This window comes from Suncus etruscus, chromosome 5, assembly GCF_024139225.1.
Source record: "Suncus etruscus isolate mSunEtr1 chromosome 5, mSunEtr1.pri.cur, whole genome shotgun sequence".
In the NCBI taxonomy this organism is placed as follows: Eukaryota; Metazoa; Chordata; class Mammalia; order Eulipotyphla; family Soricidae; genus Suncus; species Suncus etruscus.
Window position 1 is genome coordinate 59,914,996 of NC_064852.1, and position 24,344 is coordinate 59,939,339.

The 24,344-nt window shown below is 31.3% G+C and overlaps 1 protein-coding gene and 2 non-coding genes across 4 annotated transcripts in view; all 3 read left to right on the forward strand.

The window, feature by feature from the left end:
• The window catches only part of DPP10 (dipeptidyl peptidase like 10), a 671,116-nt gene that overhangs the window by 607,792 nt on the left and 38,980 nt on the right, over positions 1 to 24,344 (forward strand). For both annotated transcript variants that reach the window (XM_049773821.1, XM_049773822.1), the window contains exons 12-19: positions 8,767 to 8,805; positions 9,892 to 9,999; positions 13,581 to 13,672; positions 14,131 to 14,178; positions 17,651 to 17,772; positions 19,021 to 19,068; positions 21,673 to 21,768; positions 21,874 to 21,943. In XM_049773821.1, the coding sequence (XP_049629778.1) occupies positions 8,767 to 8,805; positions 9,892 to 9,999; positions 13,581 to 13,672; positions 14,131 to 14,178; positions 17,651 to 17,772; positions 19,021 to 19,068; positions 21,673 to 21,768; positions 21,874 to 21,943 (623 nt within the window). The remainder of the gene's footprint in view (positions 1 to 8,766; positions 8,806 to 9,891; positions 10,000 to 13,580; positions 13,673 to 14,130; positions 14,179 to 17,650; positions 17,773 to 19,020; positions 19,069 to 21,672; positions 21,769 to 21,873; positions 21,944 to 24,344) is intronic.
• On the forward strand, positions 132 to 238 carry LOC126010591 (U6 spliceosomal RNA). Its single transcript, XR_007496612.1, has one exon. It is a non-coding gene; the product is annotated as a U6 spliceosomal RNA (small nuclear RNA).
• On the forward strand, positions 4,381 to 4,482 carry LOC126010655 (U6 spliceosomal RNA). Its single transcript, XR_007496673.1, has one exon. It is a non-coding gene; the product is annotated as a U6 spliceosomal RNA (small nuclear RNA).

Genomic DNA, 24,344 nt, shown 5'->3' on the forward strand with positions numbered 1-24,344 from the left:
CAGGCTCAATTCCTGGCATCCCAAATAGACACTCAGTACCACGAAAAGTAATTCCTGAGTGCAGAGCCTGATATAACCTTGAGCATTGCTGGGGTTTTCTCTCCAAAAAAAAATGATCAAAAAATTGTTTAGTGCTCACTTCGGCAGCACATGTACTAATATTGGAACGATACAGAGAAGATTAGCATGGCCCCTGCGCAAGGATGACATGCAAATTCATGAAGCATTCCATATTAAAAAAAAAGTTTAAATTGCAAGAATAAGAAAAGAGAGTAAGAATGTTTGTATTATCTTAAGAGCATTAAATTATATGTGAAATTTATGCATAAAAGGCAAATTAATAAATATCTTTATATCAATTTGATAAAAACACACTAATTTATATATACAAGATTTTAAAAAAGTATATAGTTAAAAGTTTTATGTTATTTTTGATAACTATAAATTGTATCCAATCCCTATTAATATTCCAGAAAAATATTCTTTTATAGAGTATATGTGAGAGAGAAACAAAGAAAGAGAGAAGAGCACAAAAATCTCAAGAGTTGTATGAATTCATAATAGATACCTAATATTCAAAGCATTTCAGGGGAAAAAAAGAATAAAATCAGTTGTCACACTTTGGATTTATTGTAATATGCAATGTTACAGAAATTAACACAGCATGGTACTGGCACAATAATAATCGCATAGACAAATAGAACTGAATAGACTTCATAATTGAACCTCCCTTTGTATATATGGTAAACTAATATTTTATAACAGAGCCAGGAATATGCAATAAAATACCATAATACACTCAAAAATGGTCCAATAAAAAAGAATAGCTGCAGGCTAAAAGAAGGAGCAAAATATATCTAAGAATATAAATTTTGATGTTTCAGACCTCTAAAAAAACTTTTCAAATGAAGTTTTTATGTCAAATGCTTAAGGAATTTTGAACTCAATGGTGAAAAACTGAAAATATTCCTCTGTGATGAAACATAGATCCCCACTCTATCTACTACTATTTAACATAGTTATAGTAGTCTGAGCAGAACAGTGAGATAAGAAAAGTATCTTGCTCTTTTTCTTTGTGGCCATCTTGGTTTTGCATTTCCCACACAAAATGCCCAGTAAAGCCATAAAAACTGTCCCTGCCACAAAACAGAAGGTGCCACAGCCCCAGGCTGAAGCAAGATTTGGAACAAAATCTAACAGTGATTAATCAATGCCAGAATGTGAAGAATAGATTCTATGCAAGATTAACTGGATGAAGAACTAGTCAATAAAGCAAAACAAAGCCAGAGTGCCAAGGAAAAGAAGGATAGTCCAAACTGAGACTTTGGCAGATTATAGGGATTACTAAAGCGACAATCCAAAAATCTAAGATTTTAGATCTATAATGATGATGTTATATTAGATCTTAAAAAATGTATAATGATAAATACCCTCTTTACCATAAAAATAAAACCAAACAAACGAAAATAGATGTCTGTGAGCACCAGCTTCAGAGACCTTCCTTAAAAGCAAAGGAAGCAAAGATTGAAGACTTATCTCAGCAAGCACAGCTAGGAGCTGCTGAACAATTTAACGTTCAAGGATTAAGGAAAATACACAACTCCAACTAACTGTATAGGAGGAGAATGATGAGGAACAGATTGCAGAAATAGAATTGGAAATTAAAATTATAGCATTGGTCATGTCACAAGGGAATGTGTTAAGAGCAAAGGCAATCTGAGCACTGAAGAGCAAGAGTCACGGTATTGTACATACTGTTATGGAATTAACAATGTAAGCATCTGAAAAATGGTTACTCTTTTAAATTTTATTTGTTTTTAGGTGTTTTAAAAGAATAATTGCAGCTTGGTTTGACATTTGTACTGTTTTAATCATTAAAAAAACAATTAACTTATTATTAAAAAATAAAAGAAAAAGTATATGAGGCTTGGCCTTTAGCGCAATGACAGAGCATTTGCCTTATATAATGAGTAAGACTGAGATTCTTTCCACAGCACTATGAAAGAATAAAAATAAAAGTATATGATAGGCTGTATACATAGCTCAATGTTCTGGAGCATATTTTTTTGCGTAGAATCCATGAGTATGACCCCTAACACTTCCTGACCTCTCACAAATTGCTTACACTGACACCTACAGAGTAGTCTAGAGTACCCACTAAGTACCATTGGGTGTGATCCAAAAACAAAATATATACATATATATAAAATAGTTTAAAAAAGGAGGGGGGCCAGAACAGTGGTGCAAGTGGTAAGGCATCTGCCTTGCCCATGCTAGTCTAGGATAGACCACAGTTCGATCACCTGGTGTCCCATATGGTCCCCCAAGCCAGTGGCGATTTCTGAGTGCATAGCCAGGAGTAACCCCTGAGCATCACCAGTGTGGCCCAAAAACCAAAAAAAAAAAAAAAAAGTGAAAAGAATCCAAATTAAAAGAAATATGCAAAAATTATTATTTCAGATGAAAGATAAGTTCTATACACAAATTGATATTTTAAAAATAAGTGGATAACAAATAAAGATATTTAGTGATTTTTAATTAGAAGAATGACTATTACTAATAGGAATTGCTTTATTGCCTCAAATTTATATACAAATTTAGTGTGTTTCAATGGTATTAGTCACAGGAAGGGTTATATACATAGAAAAATTTATTTGGGGTCTTTTCAAGATCCCAAAAGGCAAAAAATATTTTGTGAAAAAATAACAGTATTAAACTACCTGACTTAAAACTGCACAATAAAAAAATAAACAAAATGGCATTGAATTAGAATGAAAATAGGGACCCAGATTCATGAAGTAGAATTAAGGGTTCAGAACAAAATTCACAGCAATGCAGAAAACTAATTATAAAATATCTAAGATCATGCAACAAGACATTTTCAGTATCTGATGTCAGAAAAACTGAAAAAGCATATGCATACATGAAACAAATACACTGGCAAATAAAATAATTCACTATAGAGCCTGAATCCATAAATTATGGAACCCATCATGATATTTTCAATCATTTCATGCCTTGGCCAAACAAATGGAAGCAAAGTAAATACGTAGAATTGCAACAAAATTCATCACATCATCCAATTTTGTACTGCAAAAGAAATTACAACCAAAATAGACATGCACACCACAAACTGGTAGAAAATATTTCCCACCATTGGTTGAACAGAGGGTTAATATTTAAGATATATAAAATAATTGTAAAACTTAATTTAAAAAAATCTAACCCCATCAAAAAACCCCATCAAGCAACACATATATGTCCATGAGGTCTATGAATAAATATTGTGCATAATTTCTTAACATGAAAAATGTATTTCAAAATAACAATGAGATATTGCCAAATAACAGTGATACTGACATGTATCTAGACAAATCAAAAAAACCATTACTGGCATGGATATGGGGATAAAAGAAATCTCATTCACTGTGGCAATATTACTTACTTCAATCCTTTTGAAAAACAACATAGATAATTATTACAAAACAAAGATTTGAGCATAAATATGACATAGAAGTTCTTTTTCTTGACATTGCCTCTAAGAAACCAAATACTTTATTCTAAAAGACAAATGCATTTCTATATTCATCTCAAAAATATTCAAAGCTAAAATATCTAAATGATCCAAGTATCTAAGAACAGATTGTCACAAAAAGGAACTATGGTATTTTCTCAAAAGTTGAGAAAGACACCACACAAAAAGAGGATTATAGGTTGATATCATTATTAAACACAAATGCAAGGATCCTCAACAAAATACTAGCAAACAGAATAAAACAAGTCATCAATAAGATCATACACAAAGAATACATAGGATTCATTCCAGAGATGCTAAGATGGTTTAATAAATTCAAGTAAGTCAATAAAACATGTCATGTTAATATAAGAAAATATAAAAATTATATGATCATAACAATAGTTGTAGAGTAAGCATTTGAAAAGTTCCAGAATTTGGGCCTGGAGAGATAGCACAGCGGTGTTTGCCTTGCAGGCAGCCGATCCAGGACCAAAGGTGGTTGGTTCGAATCCCGGTGTCCCATATGGTCCCCCGTGCCTGCCAGGATCTATTTCTGAGCAGACAGCCAGGAGTAACCCCTGAGCACTGCCGGGTGTGGCCCAAAAACAAAACAAAACAAAAACAAAAAAAAGTTCCAGAACCCATTCATGATAAAACTATCAACAAGATGGAAATTGAAGGAAATTTCATCAATATAATCAAACAGTGCAACTATGCTACTCAATGGGGAAAAACTAATAGTCCTTTCTCAAAGTATTTTCTCTAAGATCTAATAGAAAACAAGATTGCCACATCTTGCGATTTCTATTAAAATAGTACAGTAAGTACTTACAGTTAGGCACTTCTATTAAAATAATTCAGAAGTGCTCGCTTTGGCAGCACATATACTAAAATTGGAACGATACAGAGAAGATTAGCATGGCCCCTGCGCAAGGATGACACGCAAAATAATTCAGAAATATTATGCAGCCGTCAGGAGTGATGAAGTCATAAAATTTTCCTATACATGGATGTACATGGAATCTATTATGCTGAGTTAAATAATCCAGAGGGAGAGAGATAGACTCAAAATACTCTCACTCATCTATGGGTTTTAAGAAAAATAAAAGTCATTTTTGCAATAATTCTCAGAGACAAAAGAGAGGAGGGCTGGAAGGTCCAGCTCACTATATGAAGCTCACCACAGAGTGATGAGTGCAGTTAGAGAAATAACTACATTGAGAACTAGCATAAAAAAGTGAATAAATGAGGTAAGTAGAAAGCTAGAAAGCCTGTCTAGAGCACAGGTGGGGGTGGAATGGGGAGGAGGGAGATTTGGGACATTGGGGATGGGAATGTTGCACTGATGAAGGGGTGTGTTCTTGTTATGACTGAAACCCAACTACAATCATATTTGTAATCAAGATTTTAAAATAGGGGGGCCGGGCGGTGGCGCAAGAGGTAAGGTGCCTGCCTTACCTGCGCTAGCCTTGGACAGGACCGCGGTTCGATCCCCCGGCGTCCCATATGGTCCCCCAAGCCAGGAGCGACTTCTGAGCACATAGCCAGGAGTAACCCCTGAGCGTCACAGGGTGTGGCCCAAAAACCAAAAAAAAAAAAAAAAAAAGATTTTAAAATAAAGATATTAATAAAAAATATAATCCAGGAAGTACTTGCCATAGTAGTTAGACAAGAAAAAGTTATTACAGGACATCCATATAGGAAAGGGAGAAGTTAAGCTCCTACTGTTTGCAAATGGCATGATACTATATTTAGAAAACAAACAAAAAACTATAAAATATTTTTAGAAACAACAAATTTATAGAGCAAAGTGCAGGTGACAAAACTAATATGCTTTCCTATAGACATATAATGAAAGAGGAGAAAGTGATATTAAAAAATCATCTCATTCACATATTTGCCTCAGAAAATAAGGTACCTTGGAATCAACTTAACTAAAGAGGTGAAAGATCTATACAAAGAAAACTACAAAACACTGCTTCAAGAAACAGAAGAGGACACAAAGAAATACAACCATATATCCTGGGAGGATGTACATCATAAAAATGACAATAATTTCCAAAACTTTGTACAGATTTAAAGAGTTCCATTCTAAGTTACCCATAATATTTTTTGAAGAAAATGACCAAATATTCCTGAAATTTATATGGAACAATAGACCTCCTAAAATTTTTATGGAAGAATCAACCTCCATGATTAGAAAGAATATGGGATCCATCACTTTCCACAACTTCAAATTGTTCTAAAATACAGTAAATATTAAAGCATCATGAAATAAAGAGACCCTCACATTAATGGAACAAACTTGAATATTCTGAAGGTGGTCCCATAGTTATACAATCAATTAATCTTTGATGAAGGGGTAAGAAATACAAAGTGAAGCAAGGAAATAAACCCTCTTCATCAAACGGTGCTAGAAAATTGGTCAGCTACATTTAAAAAAAAAAAGTAAACTAAGACCTCTATTTAACAGTGTGCAAATTAAGATGAATTAAAAACTATGATATCAGAGACAATAATAGATATGAAGACCAGAAGAATCAGTCCATGGGAAGAAGCCTGCCACAAATAGTAGAACACTGCAGTTAAGGTAGCGAAGGGAGCACTATGACAATGCTAGTTGAAACTAATCACTCTGGAAAATAACCGGTGTTGAAAGGAGATAGTCATATACACAGTACCTCTTCATTAATAGTAATGCAAACCACAATGTCTAAAAACCAAAAAAGGATGAAAGTGAGTCAGATGTCATGCACAGAAGTCAAATCAAAATGGATTCAAGATTTTATTAGACCTGAAACCATAAGGTACAGAAAGAAAAGTTTAGGCAGAACTCTATAATATTGTAGCTAAAGGCGTCTTCAAAGTTAAGGCACCACTCACCAAGCAAGTGGCAGCAAAGAAAAATAAATGGCGCTACATTTAACTAAGGTTCTTCACCTCAGCAGAAATGATGACTTGCCTACAAAGATTATCCATGAAAAAGAGAAATTATTCATCCAATATCCATCTGATAAAGGGTTAATATCCAAAACATACAAGACACTGGTAGATCTTAGCAAGAAAAAATATTTAACCCCATCCAAAAATAAGGAGATGAAATAAAAAGAGATTTTCTCAACGAAAAAATACCGATAGCTAAAAGGCAAATGAAATTCAGAGACAAAGCCCAAAGGAACTCACTATGTGGTACACAAAGGAGCAAAGCAAGGCAATAAACAATGTCCAAGGAAAAATATTTTTATATTCTGAGAGAAGAAACACAATTATCCAGAAGAGGTGATTTCATAAGGGAAGGATATTAATGTCTTGGAGGTGAGTTTTCTACGGTCACATTGTACCCTTTATATATATATGTATATATATATATATATATGTATATATATACACATATATATGTATATATATAAACATTGACATTATTGTAAATTTTATGACCTCAAATATTAATAATTTTAAAACTAATCTGTGGTTAGATGTCAATATAATGGTTATCATTTTATTAAATGAAGTACTCTTTAAAAAGGGAATATGAATTGTGGCATAAACTAAAATATGTAGCTTTGGACTGTAAATACACATAATAGAATTTTTCACAATATATGTGCATTTAGTTAAAATCAAACTTTTTCAAAGTTTTTAAAATATATTCTGTTTGTTCTCTGAAAGAGAAGCTAAAGGATAAATATTTCTTTTTGACTCATGATAAGCATAGATAGGAAACATAGGTAGCTATTTACTTATAGATTTAAATGATGCTTTTCATGTTATGTTATACTATTAGAATATTTAACACACAGGCTGTAGTGGTAGCGCAAGTAGTAAGGCATCTAAGTTGTGTGTGCTAGCCTAGGATAGACCGCAGTTCGATCCTCTGGCATCTCATATGGACACCAAAGCCAGGAGCGATTTCTGAGCACATAGCCAGGAATAGCACTGAGCGTCACCAGGTGTGGCCCAAAAACCAAAAAAAATTTTTTTAACTCAACAATCTGTATTTTGAACTAGATTAAAAATTAAATAAGACATTACCACTCATTTGTTAAAGTGTGTTGCATGGCTTCCTATTATTTTGTATACAAAGTTATTCTAAACTTGGCATAAATATATTGTCTACTTAGAGAAATACTATTTTACTATAAAAACAATATATGTTTACTAAAATAGAAATTATGAGTGAGAATCCATATATTAGTGATCTGACAGTTTGTATTTTATTTCTCTTCTTTTTATGAGCTAAAAGAACTTAGTGCCATCATTGAAATAATAAGATTTTGTATATAAAATTCTTATGAATTCTAGTAAAATTTGGTAAGATTAGGGTGTCACTGAGTAGTATTTCATTTCTGTGTTTTAGAGATATCAAAACTGGATAATGCTGAGGTCTGAATAGAAAAGCCAAGTTCTGGTTTAATGATATGTTTCTTTGTTATCTGCCTGTAAAATAAAATCTATCAAACATCATGACAAGAGAAAGTGGGCAATAATGATTTTAATGATGTATTTTTGAAAGAAAACTCTTAAGAGGTAAAGAGAAAATTATAAATAAATAAATATTAAAACAAGTAAAATATTGTGCTGTAATCTCACTTGAATACACTTATATTTTAGAAAGCTACAAGATTAAATCATGTCATATAAGCAATATCACTAAATTTTATTTTATGTATATGTAACATGGGAATGGGGTGATTTAATTTCTCATTTTGAAATATGATTTTGATTCTTATTCTTTCAAGAAATGTTAATGGATCATAAAGATTTGTCATTTTAAATGTTTAATTATATTTTCTTAAAGGGGGAAAATTACTATGACAAAGAATGAATTGAACATGGAAAGACTGTCCTCTTTTAATTTAACTGCTGGCTGTTTGCCCAGTTCTTTTGAAGTTCTTAATAATTTTGTTTCTTGATGATGCCTAGAGGTGAAAAGAGACAATGTCTAATTGTTCATAACAATTTGAATGAGGTAATCAAACTGAGCTGGAAAATGATCTATCTCTGGTGACATACTACTAAGAATTCTAAGAAAGTTCACCAAAGCAAAGACTTTCTATTCAAATTATATTTTTATTCTAAACCCTTAGTTATTGATTCAGTTTAAATCAGTTACAACAATGGGTCTCATGGTATTTCTGAAATTGAAAGAGAAAAATGATGTCAGAATGATAACATGTTAAAAAACGTTGAATTAATGTATGATCATTTTGGTCTTTAGCTGCTTCATGAAGTTAATTGTTTTATTTCAGAAATATGAGATGACATCAGATACCTGGCTATCAAAGCAGGTAGAGTATAATTTCATAGTATCATATTTTGCCAATTGTGTCAACTTTCTCTCTCTCTCTCTCTCTCTCTCTCTCTCTCTCTATATATATATATATATATATATATATTAGATCTGTGGTAAATTTCCATCAAAATATTTTATAAATATTTCTTTGCTGTTAAGTGAATTTTAAACTATGACTTATTAATAACATAATTATTAAATTTTTGCTTCTGTTATATATAAGATAAAATAAACAAATAGCTACCAAGATACATATGTATAAAAATATATTTTATGTAAATAAATGTGAGCATCAATGAAAAAAAACTACTATGACATGTTAAAACTAGAAATCATCATTATTGTCAAATTCTTTAGAAAAATGATCAGACTACCATATGCATTGGGTTTGTGTATCCAGAGCTGTGTTTCAGTGGAAAACTACATGTATGAGGTTCTATGTATGATCCCTAGTTAGTGAAAAACAAAGGTTTTGTGGAGATTATTTTGATAAACAGTGCTTTTCTTAGATGTATCCTAGTTTATTACTTTAGTTTGTGTCATAAAAGGAGCTATATCCAGATCATCACAATAGAATAAATACCAAGCATGTGTGCTAACATAGCCTCATACTGGGCATTCAATTCTCTGGCCTTTATCTTCAGTAATTTTGAATAACCTATGTATGTATCATATGAAACTAATCCATTTGAGTAAATATTTAGAAAAATATATTCAATATATAATTAAAATATTTCAGTAATTAAGAAATATTGGATTAGGCATTTCTTCATATTTTACATATCATTGATATATAAATTGCTAAACACAAGCATATATATGTAATTATGAGTTATTAAACAATTTAATATTATCTTTATTCTAATTGTAAAACATCTCAATCCAGTATTCATGAATCTTCTCTATTTGAACACTCAAGTGTGTGCTGCTACATATACACACACATGCACACACTTAATAAATTTAACCTTTAAAATATTATCAAACACGTTTTGAAAGTCCTGGCCATTTCCAAAACTGTTACCTAATTTATTTTATGTGTCATTTGGAACTTTCCTATTTATGTACTTTTTTATTTTAGAATGAAGAGCCTGTATTTTCTAGAGATAGCAGCAAATTCTTTATGACTGTACCAGTCAAGCAAGGGGGACGTGGCGAATTTCACCACATAGCTATGTTCCTCGTCCAGGTGAGTGTTGGATCCCTTTTCTGTTTTGATTTTATCTACACATTTTTAATAATTATCAATATATTCATATTTTGTGGCATTCAGAAACTCTAACATTTATGTAACTTAGGGGTATTTTAGACAATAACACATCCATCACTCTATATCTTCAAGAAGCATATTCCTATAATCTCAATACAAACTGAGCTACACAAGGGTATTACGAATTAAAAATTTGGGAAATGGGGTTATTTAAAAGTACCTTGGGACCAAAGCAGATAAGGCATTTACCTTGCATATTGCTGACTTGGTTTGATCCTACTCAGCCCGTATGATTCCTGAACATCGCCCAGACTGAGCCTAAAGTGCACAGCTAGGAATATTACTCCTGATCACCACTAGCCATGACCCAACCCCAAACCAAAAACAACAAAAAAGCACCTAAATTCTTCTTTTTAGAACGTGAAGAATATTCAAACCTTTTTTTAAAATTAAATATACATTACCTGCATAATATTTTCAAGAAATTATAAACATTCAAAATACTAAGGAAAGTAAATGTCCATCACCTATGTACTCTCATGAATATACTTACTCTTTTCTTTCTTACATCTTTCCAAGATTTCATTCAATAAAAACTACCTTGTTTCACTAAAGTCCATCATAAATGTAATAAATAGGTAAATTGAGAGATATTCATAAAAGTTACAATAAGTATCATCAAGTTCACAAATTATTTTAAACTGCACTATTATAAATTGATATATTTAAAATATATTTATTTATTTACTTTCAAGGTGCTATGATTTACAAAATTATTCATGATTGAGTTTCTGGTTTATAATGTTCTGATCCCAGCCCCACCATGAGTCAATTTACCTCCACCAGTATTCCTACTTTCTCACCCCCCCCCCTTTACTATGTGTCTTTACGACTGTGTCTGCATGACTATTTTTTTATGCGCTATATTTTATATGCTATATTTTTATGCGACTATATTTTTATTCTTTGTAATCCTATTACTGATAGGGTTTCATGCAGAAAAACATTTCAGTATTAATTCCTCCCCTAGTGACATCATCTACCTCCCTCATTGTCTCAATGTCCCCTTCCACATCTTATTTATTCATTCCTATCTTTCACTGTGTTTTTTTTTTTTTTGAAGGTTTCGGTTGCCTTTGGGAAATCTTTATTCTACTGTTTCAGAAATTTTCTGCATATGACAAAAATTAGTTTTTGTTGGTCTCTCTTTTGGTGTTGTACTGTTTCAGAGCTGCATTGCCTATCCCTTCACCAGAGATTCAATAGATTCTCTATTACTCCATGATGTAGTTTCCCTATAACCTCTTCCTGCCTACAGTTTCTAGTTTGATTGATTGTGTCTCATGATTTTTTGCATTGTACACTGCCTAATTTCTTGCTTTGCTTTGTTATAGTCTGCAAATGAGTGAGATCTTATAGTATTTGTATTTTATTTATGACTCACTTTACTTTATGATTTAGTGTTTTATTAATGACTCAGTTTTATTAGTGACACCAAGCAGGTCCACTTAAGTTGCAGCAAACTAAAATGTTTCACCCTTTCTCATAGCTAAATAGTGTTCTATCAAAGCTCATAGCATATTTACCACCATTTCTTTATCCTTTAACATATGGGCAGTTAAGATCTAACAAAGGGGCTTGGTATATGAAGTGAAACAAGAGAATTTCTTCAATAAATGGTGGTGAAAAACTGAATATCCTTTAAGCAAGAGTTGCAATCAGACCCCTATATTTTATCATACAAACATTTTTTATTTCAAAATTGATTAAAGACCAGTTTTTATAAAATAAAATGTAGAAAACATAGACTAGAAGATTTTAGATTATACTTTAGTGCTATAACTTTATTGTACAACAAAGCAGATATGTTCTGTATTAGAATAAAATTTATAAAGAAAGAAAAACTAAACAAAAGAAGTTGCACTCTGAAAAAACAAATCCTAACATTAAAAATTTACCCTACTGCTTGAGGGAAAATATTTGAACACCATACAATGGAATAACATTCACTATATTTAAAGCACTCTGAAACCTCGAGAACAAAAACCAAACAAATAAACAAATATATCCATTGATAAATGAGGAGAGAAATCAACAGATACTTCTTCAAGGAAGACATAAATATGGTCAAAATCATATAAAAATGCTCATGAATACATTTTCAAGAAAATGCAAATGAAGATAACAATGAAAGATTTCCTCATCCCAGCAACAATTGCAAGAGAATTTTTTATAAAAGCAACATAGAATGAATTATTAATATTAAATTTTTTAAAAATCTATAAAACATGTAAAGTTAGTACTTGAATTAAGAAAAATTAGTAGACAGCATATTCCAATGGAGTACAAATCCAGATACATTCATATAAAAATTCTATAAATTAGAGCATTCTAAGTCACTGAAAAGAACATAACATTTTAAAAATTGAAGTTGTTTTTCCAAAACCTAAATATATAATTTAAAAAGAATAAGAAAGTTTTATACTAAATAAACAGATATAACTTAAAAAAGAAAACTTTGAGGCTGAAGAGATAGTAAAGTGGATGTTACCATATTATTATTTTACTAATAAAATAATATCCAAAAATAGCAGTGAAATAATGGTTAAATTAGAATGTCTGTTACTGATCACTAATGAAAATGGCAAACCTTAAAGTATGTGATGCTGTGAATTTGGAATAGATAGATGGATAAATAGATAGACATATATATGTCTATGTAAATATATGTACACTTCATTGTACAACAAAGCAGATTTGTTTTGTATTAGAAAAAATTTATAAAGAAAGAAAAATTAAACTAAAGAAGTTCACTCTGAAAAAATAAATCCTAACATTAAAAATTCACCCTACTGCTTGAAGGAAAATATTTGAACACCATACATTAGACAATGAAATAACATTCAGTATATTTAAAGCACTCTGAAACCTCAAGAACAAAAACCAAACAAATAAACAAGTTTATATATAGGTACTATATATATATATATATATACATACATACATATATATATGTATATTGTGGTTTTTGGGCCACACCCAGTGACGCTCAGGGGTTACTCCTGGCTATGCGCTCAGAAATTTGCTCCTGGCTTAAGGGACCATATGAGATGTCGGGGATCTAACCTCGGTCTCCTAGGTCTGACTCATGCAAGGCAAACGCCTTACACCTGAGCCACCGCTCTGACCCCTAAAATAAATATATTTGTTTTGAATTGTTTACATAATATGTCCAAATTGTACATTTGTTAATTTTTATCCTAGTCACTAAAGTTGCATGTCCACCGAAATATGAATATGGTGTCCTCTGTCAATATAATTCAGAGGTGAACTCACAAAGTGATATTTGCTAAAACTATTTCTATAGCATCTAGGTAATGAAACCATTTTATCTGTTTCTATATCTAAATGTATGGCTGAGCATTTTTGAGACTGAAAATAGAATACTGAATGTTACCTGAGCATTAAAAGTGACACACACAGACCGTTAGTGCTTTTGTGTTGACAAGAGAAATTCTGTTTAAATATAAAGAAAATCAATAATTTTCATTTCTTTGTAGAGTAAAAGTGAGCAAATTACTCAGCGGCATCTGACATCTGGAAACTGGGAAGTGATAAAGATCTTGGCATATGATGAAACTACTAAAAAAATGTGAGTGTTCTTTTTTGGTTTTCTAGTCAGGTTTCTAAGTCAGATGCAGTCTTTTCTGCCAGCATTACATTTTGCTTACTAAGGTGGTAGTCAAAACAGACTGACCATGTCAAAAACTGGCCATGTTAACTCACTCTCTCTCCTCTCTCTCTCTCTCTCTCTCTCTCTCTCTCTCTCTCTCTCTCTCTCTCTCTCTCTCTCTCTCTCTCTCTCTGTCTCTCTCTCTCTCTCTCTGTCTCTCTCTGTCTCTCTCTCTCTCTCTCTCTCACACACACACTTATTTAGAGATCAATGCAAAGTGTAATGATAGAACAAGCAAGGAAAATATTTATTTTTCAACTGAACAAAAATTCTGTACTTTAATATAATAGCTCTTGTCTTTTTTTGAGAGTTTGATAATTCAAATGAACCCTTTGATTTGATCTTTGTGTAACTTTTGTGTTTTCTTTCCTGGGCAGTTACTTTCTGAGCACTGAGTCTTCTCCCAGAGGAAGGCAGCTGTACAGGTAAGCAATATGAAAAGTTGTTTTCTTAATGACTGTTTACACAGCACAATGATGAACTAGAAAAAAAAAAGTTTTCAAACTTATGTTTCACTTTGACGCAGCTATGAGAGTCAACACAACTTTATGCTTTTTGTACAATTCCTTGATTCTGGGCCATTGTGAGTCTCAAGGACAAAAACTGAGTGAGTGGAGATCATTTAGTTGTTTCTTTCTTATCTTTTTCCCCTCTTTTGTTTTGAATCCTCATTTAGTCTTTCCTTAGGCTTGCTTCCATCAGCAACCACCTCAAAGACATTTACATATGTTTTCAGTAGCCCTTCTTAAAATTCTTCATTTCATTTTGGATTTTAAGTGCATTAAGGTTGTGCACAATATAATTTCTGAAAAAATAAAGGTATCATAGACATTTAATAGAACAAATGCAAGTTTCTTTTTCTCTTTGTGTTTATAAAACACATTTAAATGATTACTAAAACTAGACTGCTATTTCTTTTTTTACTAAATAAAACAATAGATGGGGAATATTTTCTCTTACTTTTTTAAATGTAAAAGTATACAAAAAGGGTCCAAAGTTCACACCTTTTTAGTATTTAAATGTCTCAGAAAGCTTTTACCAGGAACTCACAGAATGACTTATTTTTGTCTGGCTAACAGCTTATTAATTCTAGACTTTATATACACTTTCTAATTTCCATTTCACAGATTCATTTTTAAAGTGTCAAAACTGTCATGGCATATTCTCAGTAGAAATTCGTCATGTTTGAAGAAGTGTCACCACTAATTCTTACCAAGTAGCCTAGATATTACTTTGAGAGTAAAATTGCATGTTTAAAGTAACCTGACTCCCTTTAATTCACCCATTCATTCTAAATCATGCATAAATTGCTTAATTTGAAGCGAGTTTTTTTCTTTTTACCCACTGTATCCAATATACACTTTTATGCTTTATTTTTTTAAGGAATTCATTCTCAATTCTAATGGACTCTAAAGAAAGAGAAAATATTTATTTAAAGAGACTGAGTTTAATTTTGTTTAGAGTTCTTGGCTAAATATTGACCAAACTTGTTCTTTAAAAAATTCTAAAATTTGGGGCCAGAGTGGTGGTGCAGTGGTAGGTTTTTTGCCATGCACAAGACTGACCTTGGATGGATTGTGGTCCTGGCTTTCAATATGGTCCCCCAAGCTAGGAGCAATTTCTGAGCACATAGCCAGGAGTAACCCATGAGGGTCACAGAGTATGGCCCCAAACCCAAAAATCAATCAATAAATAAATAAATCTGAAATTTATCTTTCAAGAAACATAAATTATCAATTAATATTTTCAATCATTAGTGATATTTAAGAAATATGGAAATGTTTATTCAATGATTTTTCTCATTTTATAAAAACTATCTATCTCATTTTATAAAAATCTTAAAGAAAAAGGGCAGTGTCCAAAAATTTAGATTTAGTTACATTTTTCCAGTGTAACTGCCAAAGTCTATCTTCCCTTTAGCACATTAAAGTGTGATTTGATTACAATGGCTTCCTAGATTTGTGTACTTGTCTTGTTTCTCCTCTGACCAAAGTAGTACTGTTAATATATTTATGATCTAGGAGCTGGAGCAATGACTCAGCGGCAGAACATTTGCCTTACATGAGGATGATCCAGGACAGACCTGGGAGTTCCATCCCTGACAACCCATGTCCCTCAAGTCAGGAGTGATTTTTGAGCGAATAGCAAGGAGTAACCCCTGAGCATTACAGGGTGTGACACCAAAACAAACAAACAAAAATTATATATATGATCTATACTAGGGAAGCAGACTATTTTATTTAAAAACAATATAATGCAATAACTATTATAAAAGCAATAAACAAATTCCCCTTTAATAGCTCATCAAGCCAGTTGGCTAGATTGTAAGATACTATAGTATTCAACACAGAAAATGCAATCAATATCTTGTTCCTACCATAAAAAAGTAATTGATGTTATGTAATATGTATAGAATTAGATATCCAGATGAAATCAGAGATGTGACTATTTTTTCACACAAATTCATTGTTGTGTTTAAGCAGAAAATGCATAGTAAAGAAAAATATATAAAAATTGGCCTAAAATGTTTCATATGTAAAATTGTAACTTTTTCATTGTGTTTAATGCTCAATAAAGTTTCTTGTTATTATTCCCATGACATTAGAAAATCAAATTCAATAGGACTATGATTTATCTACATAACATATAACATAAAATAAATTTTACAAAAATTCATCCTTATCTTTAAAAATAAATAATCCTCATATATTGGGCAGAATGATAGCATGGCAGTTTTGGCATTTGTCTTGCATGCAGCTGATGTGGGTACAATCTCTGGCATTCTACCAAGAGTGATCCCTGAGCATAAAGAATAAGCCCTTAAGCATATGTGTGTTTCCCCCACAAAAAAATGATTCTTGTAACAAATTATATCTTGGATCTTGGATAAACATATCAATATTAACACACCATAATCTGTGAACTTAAAAATAAAAACATTGTGGTTCAATGTTAATATATACCTAAAATACAATTGTGAAAGATATGTAAGCCAATATGATCAAAATAAAAATTAAAAAAAAGAACATTGCTTTTATCATTAGCAATCTTCCTAGTATTTCAAACAATATGTTTATTTACATATATTTTCATATAAAATATAGCTATTAGTGCATAGGAGCAGGAAGAAAGCTCAGAGAACTGGAGCATGTCCTTTGCCTATGTGAACCTCAAAAGTTCTATCCCTGATATTGTATAGTTTACAGAGCACAATAACAACTATCCCTGAGCACAATTATGGGGTAGACTTAGAACACTGCTTATGTAGCCCAAGGCCATCAATCAAAAAAAGACAATGCAAAACATATAATTGCAGGTATTTAGTGGAAAAAATATGACACTGATATACAGTTTTAATGTGTAAAATGTTATAAATAAATCAAGAACTTGATTTTGTATGTGATGTGTGAAAACATTTACAAGTCCTTTCAATTTACTGATGGTTCTTTGGTGGTTGTCTTTTTGAGACTACTTTTATACTTTGCATGGAGAGAAGTTTTGGACTCTTAGAGGCTGGAATGATGCTTTGGCAGGTGAATTGAGGGATAGCACATGCAAGATGCCATTTTGCCTGTACTATTCTCTGTTTCCCTCTTATGGAAACTTACAAAAGAATTATAAATAAACTGAGGTAAGAATAAGTGATATAGAAAACATAGATAATCAGTTTATTATTAAAATATATATGACATAAGTCGAGGTATATATGACTTAACTTTTACTGCAGAAAAACAGTTTACATTTTAATTGTAATAATAAAATTTATTTTCTTTAACATGATAATTAAGTTCCTCAGGTAATTATTATATTCAAATATAGACATTATGTGTTCAAGAACTTAGAATGACAGTATGCTTTGCTTCTTTTTTTTATTTATTTATTTTTTTGGCTTTTTAGTGCTTCTACTGAAGGATTATTAAATCGCCAATGTATTTCATGTAATTTAATGAAAGAACAATGTACATATTTTGATGCCAGTTTTAGTCCCATGAATCAACATTTCCTATTACTCTGTAAAGGTAAGGTAATGTTTGTTCTTGAAATATTCACCAATTTATATTATTTGTGTAGTTTCTATTTCTAGTAAATAAAACAGTATAATTATATTTTAGTTTTAATTACTGTTAAAATACTATGGTAAGGTATACATATTCTTATGCATTACATTTATAGATAAAAAGAGATGAAATCAACATGTACACATGTTAAAAATTCTTTTATTTAGATCTGTAAAATCTGAGCATTTTATATCAGCAATCATTAGTCATTATTTTACATGTTAGCAATAATAAATTAGTTCATCAAATATTGGAGAAAGCAATATTATTTGTATTAAAAGTATGCCTTTTAAAGAGAGATATTTTAAATTAAAAAGAAATTAATTTCATTGGATTGCCCCACTTCAATTCTGAAAAATCATGTTTAGGCCAGTTATGTCTCTTGATAACAATGTGATGTTAATAGGACATCACTAGGATATATAGATAAAAATAATTATCCTTCTAATGTGATATTATATTTCAAAAAATTTAATTGAATTCATTTTTTATATTATATGATGATCTAATTACTACAGCTTTCAACTGGTACCTATAACTTTCTTGTTTTATGATACCATGGAATAAACCAATTGTTATTGTTTTTAGTGATATTTTTCTTTGACAAATGAAAAGAAGTAATAAAAAGGAAAAAGAAGTACTTATTTGGTAAAACCAATGAAAAAATCAAAAGACCTATTGAAGTTTTAAGTTAACACCTACAAGTTATATCTGAACTAATCTGTATATTTAATATAATTGAAAATATCATTTAATATATATTTTAAATTAATATGTAATTAGCTCATAGTTTTTAATTTCATGGATGAAATACTACTAATATGCAGGCATTATTTCTTTCTTGGTTGAGCAATATATTAAATTTTATCTTGAGATAATGTAGGATCAGAGGGTTGCTTGAATATGTTTTTGATTAGTCTATAAAATCTATTATGTACATAAGATTGACTAAAGTCAATATATAGGAAATGTTGGAGAGCAACATTAACAATTATATCTGAAAATAGTTTTTTATTTCCCAATTTTATTTTACTGTTTTAGTAAGTTTAAGAACAGATTAATTTTTGAATTTATAAAATATGGAGTATAATTTTATATAATTATAATTTAGTTCTATAACATTTCCATAAAATAAAAACAGTTACATTTTGAGTAGTTATTATTCAAGCAGCATTAAATTTTAGTACATATATATTTTTAAAATTCCAGGCCCAGGGGTCCCTATCATCAGTCTGCATAGCACGGACAACCCAACAAGTGAGTATAAAAGCAAGATAATATAGAATAATATTGGATAACAGTGGTATATTTTTATTTTCTTATTTTAATTTGTTAAAATCATTGTGATTTACAAAGTCCTTCATATTTTGGTTTTAAATAAACACTGAATCAGAACCAATCTTAGCACCATGTTCAACCTCCCTCTACCATGTTCACAGAGTGAATACCAGCAACCATCCTTTGCACCATAAGCTATTTAAAGTTTAGATTGTTAGAGTTTGGGTCTCTTGATTCCATTATTGTTGATTTTGGCTCGGATATTTAGAACAATGCTATCTGAAGTAATGTATATGTCATATTCTGTAGAACCAGCAAAATAGTCTCTTTAAAGGCAACTTCTGAGGAAACAATATTAATTTTATCTTTTAAATTATAAATTGAAGTGAGTATCTTAAACCCATATTGAGCTAAAAGTAAATAGTAATTAATGATTCATTGTATCTATATTGGATGAAGAGTAATTGCTAGAGCGTATTGGCTACCATTTTAGCCTTCTGACATTTATGTACTTTGGTTCTTTCTTTTCTGGGCATCATGCAGACTATACATCCAGAGAAACACATTTTGAACTTCAAAAATATTTTTTAAATAGGAATTATTTTATATAGCTCCTTTTCTGTTTGTTTCAGGTATTCAGAGCTTTTTATTTTACATAGCCTTGTATTCAGTTCTCCATATCTACTACATGAACACTTAAATTATAAAATGATATTATTGATAGAAAATGCAATAAGTAACAAGCTTATCGAAATCTTTCAGAAAATTTGAGGCCAATATTAATCAGAGTCTAAATAAAACAAATTATTTTTCTCAAAAAAATATATTTTAACTAAATACTGGAAATCCAACAAATAATCTAGTACGATCATGTATGGTTTACCTGAGGAATATATGATTGCTATAATAATAAACAATGATTAATCAATGCTAGTGCAACAGATAATATATTATGATCATGTATGGTTTATAGGAGGAATATGATTGCTATAATAATAAACAATGATGCATCACTGTTATACACCATCTAAGTGTCAAAAACTTAGAAAAATGATTTAAATATAATTATATAATGCATCATTAGAAATCCCAAGTTTAAATACATCATTAAAATCACAAGTTTAAATATTTTGAAGAAAATTTCATATCTTAAAGACATACAAATTATCACAACTGACATATTTAATTTAAAAAGTCAATCGTTAAATCTTAAAATGAGGAAAAAGTAGTGAATGTCAGCTTTCACATCTTCTACTCATCACACAACACTTTAGTAAGTGAGTGAAATCTGGAAAAAATAGATATGTAAAGATAAACAATTGCAATGAGCAAAAATCTTTGTAAACTAAAGAACAAAACAATAATGAAAAAGTTCAGTAACAAAAAATGAAGAAAACAATAAAAATAACAAATTCACTATCTAAAAAAATCATATGGGGCATAGGAGAGAGCTTGAAGGACTAGAATTGTTCTTTTGTTGACACTAGTTCTTATGCCAAGCACTTGTAAAGTTCCTTGAAGACGACATAGATGACCCCTGAGCACCAAAACAAAAGTAGCTACATTGTGCCAAGTTTTTTATTTATTTGTTAGATTTTGGGCCACACCCAGCAGTGCTGAGGGGTTATTCCTGGCTCTGTGCTCAGAAATTGCCCCTGGCAGGCTCAGGGGACCAAATGGGATGTTGAGACCCAGGGCAGCCACGTGCAAGGCAAATGCCCTACTTTACCACTGTGCTATCACTCCAACCCCCATTGTACCATATTTGAAGTCATATTGTTCCAAATAATAAATTCAACAAAAGTGTACAAATTTCTTTTTTGTTTTGTTTGTTTTGGTTTTGGGGTCACACCCGGCAGCACTTAGAGGTTACTCCTGGCTCTATGCTCAGAAATCGTTGCTGGTAGGCTCAGGGACCATATGGGATGCCAAAATTCGAACCACTATCCTTCTGAATGCAAGGCAAACACTTTATCTCCATGCTATCTCTTTAGCCCCGTACAGATTTCTAAAAAATAAGCCAAAATTCATTGAGACTAGTGAATTCTCAGAGATAAATAAACCTCATTTGTTATTTTTTATTGAGTCCAAAGAGATATAGCAGTGAGAGTGCTTGCCGTGAATAAGGTTAACCCAAGTTCTACCCTCAGCCCTATATGTGGTCTCACATTACATTCTGGGGTGATTTCTGAGCACCTTTAGAGATGGCAAAAAACTAAAAAGAAAATAATGTAATTATTGATTTAAAAGATTCATTCTTTTACTTTATAAATTTTCTAATAAATCTATATATTGAGCTTATTAATCAAAATACCAGTAACCTCTGTTTTTATTTTTACACAACTTCCTCTCAACTGTTTTTTTTATATTTAATTTTAATATATTGCCTGTTTTTATATTTTCAAATTCTGTTTATTCTGGAATCTTAATGATATTTCATTCCACCCTATATTTTTAGATACATTTATTATATTTAGCTCTTAGAGTTTTTATATAGTCCATATTTTTCATCTTATGTTTTTGATATCTAATTTTTGTCTTTAGATATTTCTCCTTAATTTTCTCATTTATTGATTTTTTTAGAATATTTTGTATTGGAAAATAATTTTATGCTGAAGGAAGCTATCCTGAAGAAGATAGTAAAATCAGAAATTAAAATGCTTCATATTGACGACTATGGTAATATTTGTGAACACTATGTTATTTAAGCACATTTTTGTCTGTATCTGTAGTTTAACATATAACTGACTCTCCATCTTTAATGCTCTGCTCTTTCTTTAAAAGAACTTCCTTTACAGTTGTCCTTTCCCAAAGATTTTACGGACCGAAACCAGTATGCTCTTCTCTTAATAATGTAAGTACTTCATTTGTTTCTGCAATAAAGGAATTTAAAGATTTTGTCTATTTTATAAAACTCACATGACAGTATGCTGATTTAAAGAAAGTAACAGAACTCAGCTGTCATTAATTAAGATAGTGGTCAGCTCGATGGGTTCATCAAGGACACTGTAGCTGGACTATAGATATCAGGAATTTAGTTTCCTCTGAATGACTTGCACTCCAAATAGAACTTGATGTTACCACTGGGGGAAGTTCTATTTGTGAGGTCTAGGCAATTTACTTAAGATCTCTGTTATAGTAAACCAATTTTTTTTTCAAAAAGATTTAGATGTATAGCTTTCTTTTGGATAGTTTTGTAATAGTAATGTTAGACTAGATTCATGAAGGAAAATTTTTATTGTGATAAGAATTTTTAAACCGAAAACAAGATCTGCCATTTTAACTTTTTTTTGTTCGTTTGGTTGGTTGGTTTTGGGCCACACTCAGCGGTGGTCAGAGATTACCCTGTCTCTAAACTCAGAACCTACTCCTGGTAGACACTGGGTGGCCATATGATGCAATGCAGGGGATCAAACCTGGACTGACCGCTTGCAAGGCAAATGCCTTACAAACTGTGCTATTGCTCTAACCTCTACCATTTCTAACAATTTTCTTTTTATTATTTTGTTTATTGAGATAATACAAAGTGGTGCTTTTGGTCCTACCTGTTTTCGGGGTCATTCCAGGAGGTTTCTGGGGACCTTATGGAGGCTAGGGATCAAATCTGGGTCAGTTGCTTCACAGAAAACTGTAGTACCCTCTATTGCTCTGGTCCAAACCATTTTAGAGTTTTTATTGTACCTTACAGTATTGTTAAGCTTATGTAGATCTCATCTTTTCCAATGTGATTGGTAATTAGAGTATTTTAATAGCAACACTACATTCTTACTCTCAGTCCATAACAATCACAAATCTGCTCTCTGCTTCTGTAAATTCTTATACTTCAAATACCACATATAAGTGAAATCATGAAGTATTTATCTTCATATTGTTATTATTGAACACAAGTTCTTTGGGGGTGCTCTCTTCTTTTTTTTATTTTTTTTGGGGGGCCACACCCATTTGATGCTCAGGGGTTACTCCTGGATAAGCACTCAGCAATTGCCCCTGGCTTGGGGGGACCATATGGGACACCAGGGGATCGAACCGCAGTCCTTCCTTGGCTAACGCTTGCAAAGCTGACACCTTACTTCTAGCGCCACCTCTCCGGCCCCAGTGCTCTCTACTTTAAAGACAATATTCAAGCAATAAAAGTTGATGTAAGGAAAGCAGTTTTTTAGTAATCTGAAAAGATTTTGGGCTGATATTTCCCCATGAACTATATAGTTTTCAGAGTCACAGGAGTGTTTTTATAGGGAATGAAGTAAATAATAATGGGTGAATTGCTGACTGTTGGGTGCCAGAATGAATAATAATATAAAACAGAATGAGCAACAAAATTCCATGTACACTGCTTCCAGAGACACGCCTCATCTTATTTACAAAATTAAACAAAGTAAAGATTAAGCTACATGGGCAGGGTTGATAAACTGAGACAACACTGTCCTGATTTAGTTTTTGGGGCAAGGATAGTTTCACCTTGTCTAATATTGAGTATTGTTCAATTTCACCATAACGGGAATATTTTGCTTAGCCTAATGTTACTAAATTATGTATACATGCAAATTTAAATTAAATGTTCAACTTAGAACAGACTTTTCAAACTATATATTGAGTTTGAGTTAAGTCATTGCTGATTTCAATGAGACTATCTTGTATCTAATGGGAATGAGTTAGAGAAGAATAAAGCATAAATAACTAAAGATTAACTAAATTGATATTGATTGATAAAAAATTAAGTCCCAATTTTTCTTATTAATAAATTAGCCAGCATATAGATATAACTAGGTTTTATAATTATCTAAAATACACAAAATCTTTTAAGTGTTTTTTAAAAAATATCAGTCAAATAAGTTTGAGATCTAATTGATTCAATTAATAATGATTAATAATGATTTAATTAATTTAATTAAAAAATATCTTACAAAAGTAAGAATCAGGTAGTATCCCATCTGCCAAGTACTGCAAAGAATTTGATAAAATATAGGATGAGTGCTCTTAAGTGGGTAGAACATTGTCACTAGCCAAAAGAAAGAAAGGAATATTCCAGTTGGGAGCCACATTACTTCATAAGATAAGGAATTTTTTGGTCTGTGTTTTTTTAATAATTTTTACTGTGAGCAAAGTTAATTATAAGTCTTTCACTGTAATATTTAAGGTACAGAGTGACAAAGAATTAGGGCTATTCCCACAACCAGTGTTGTCCTCCCTCCACCCCTGTTCCCATCATGCTTCATACCTCCCGCTTTGCCCCATCAACTGCTAGTATAAGAAAT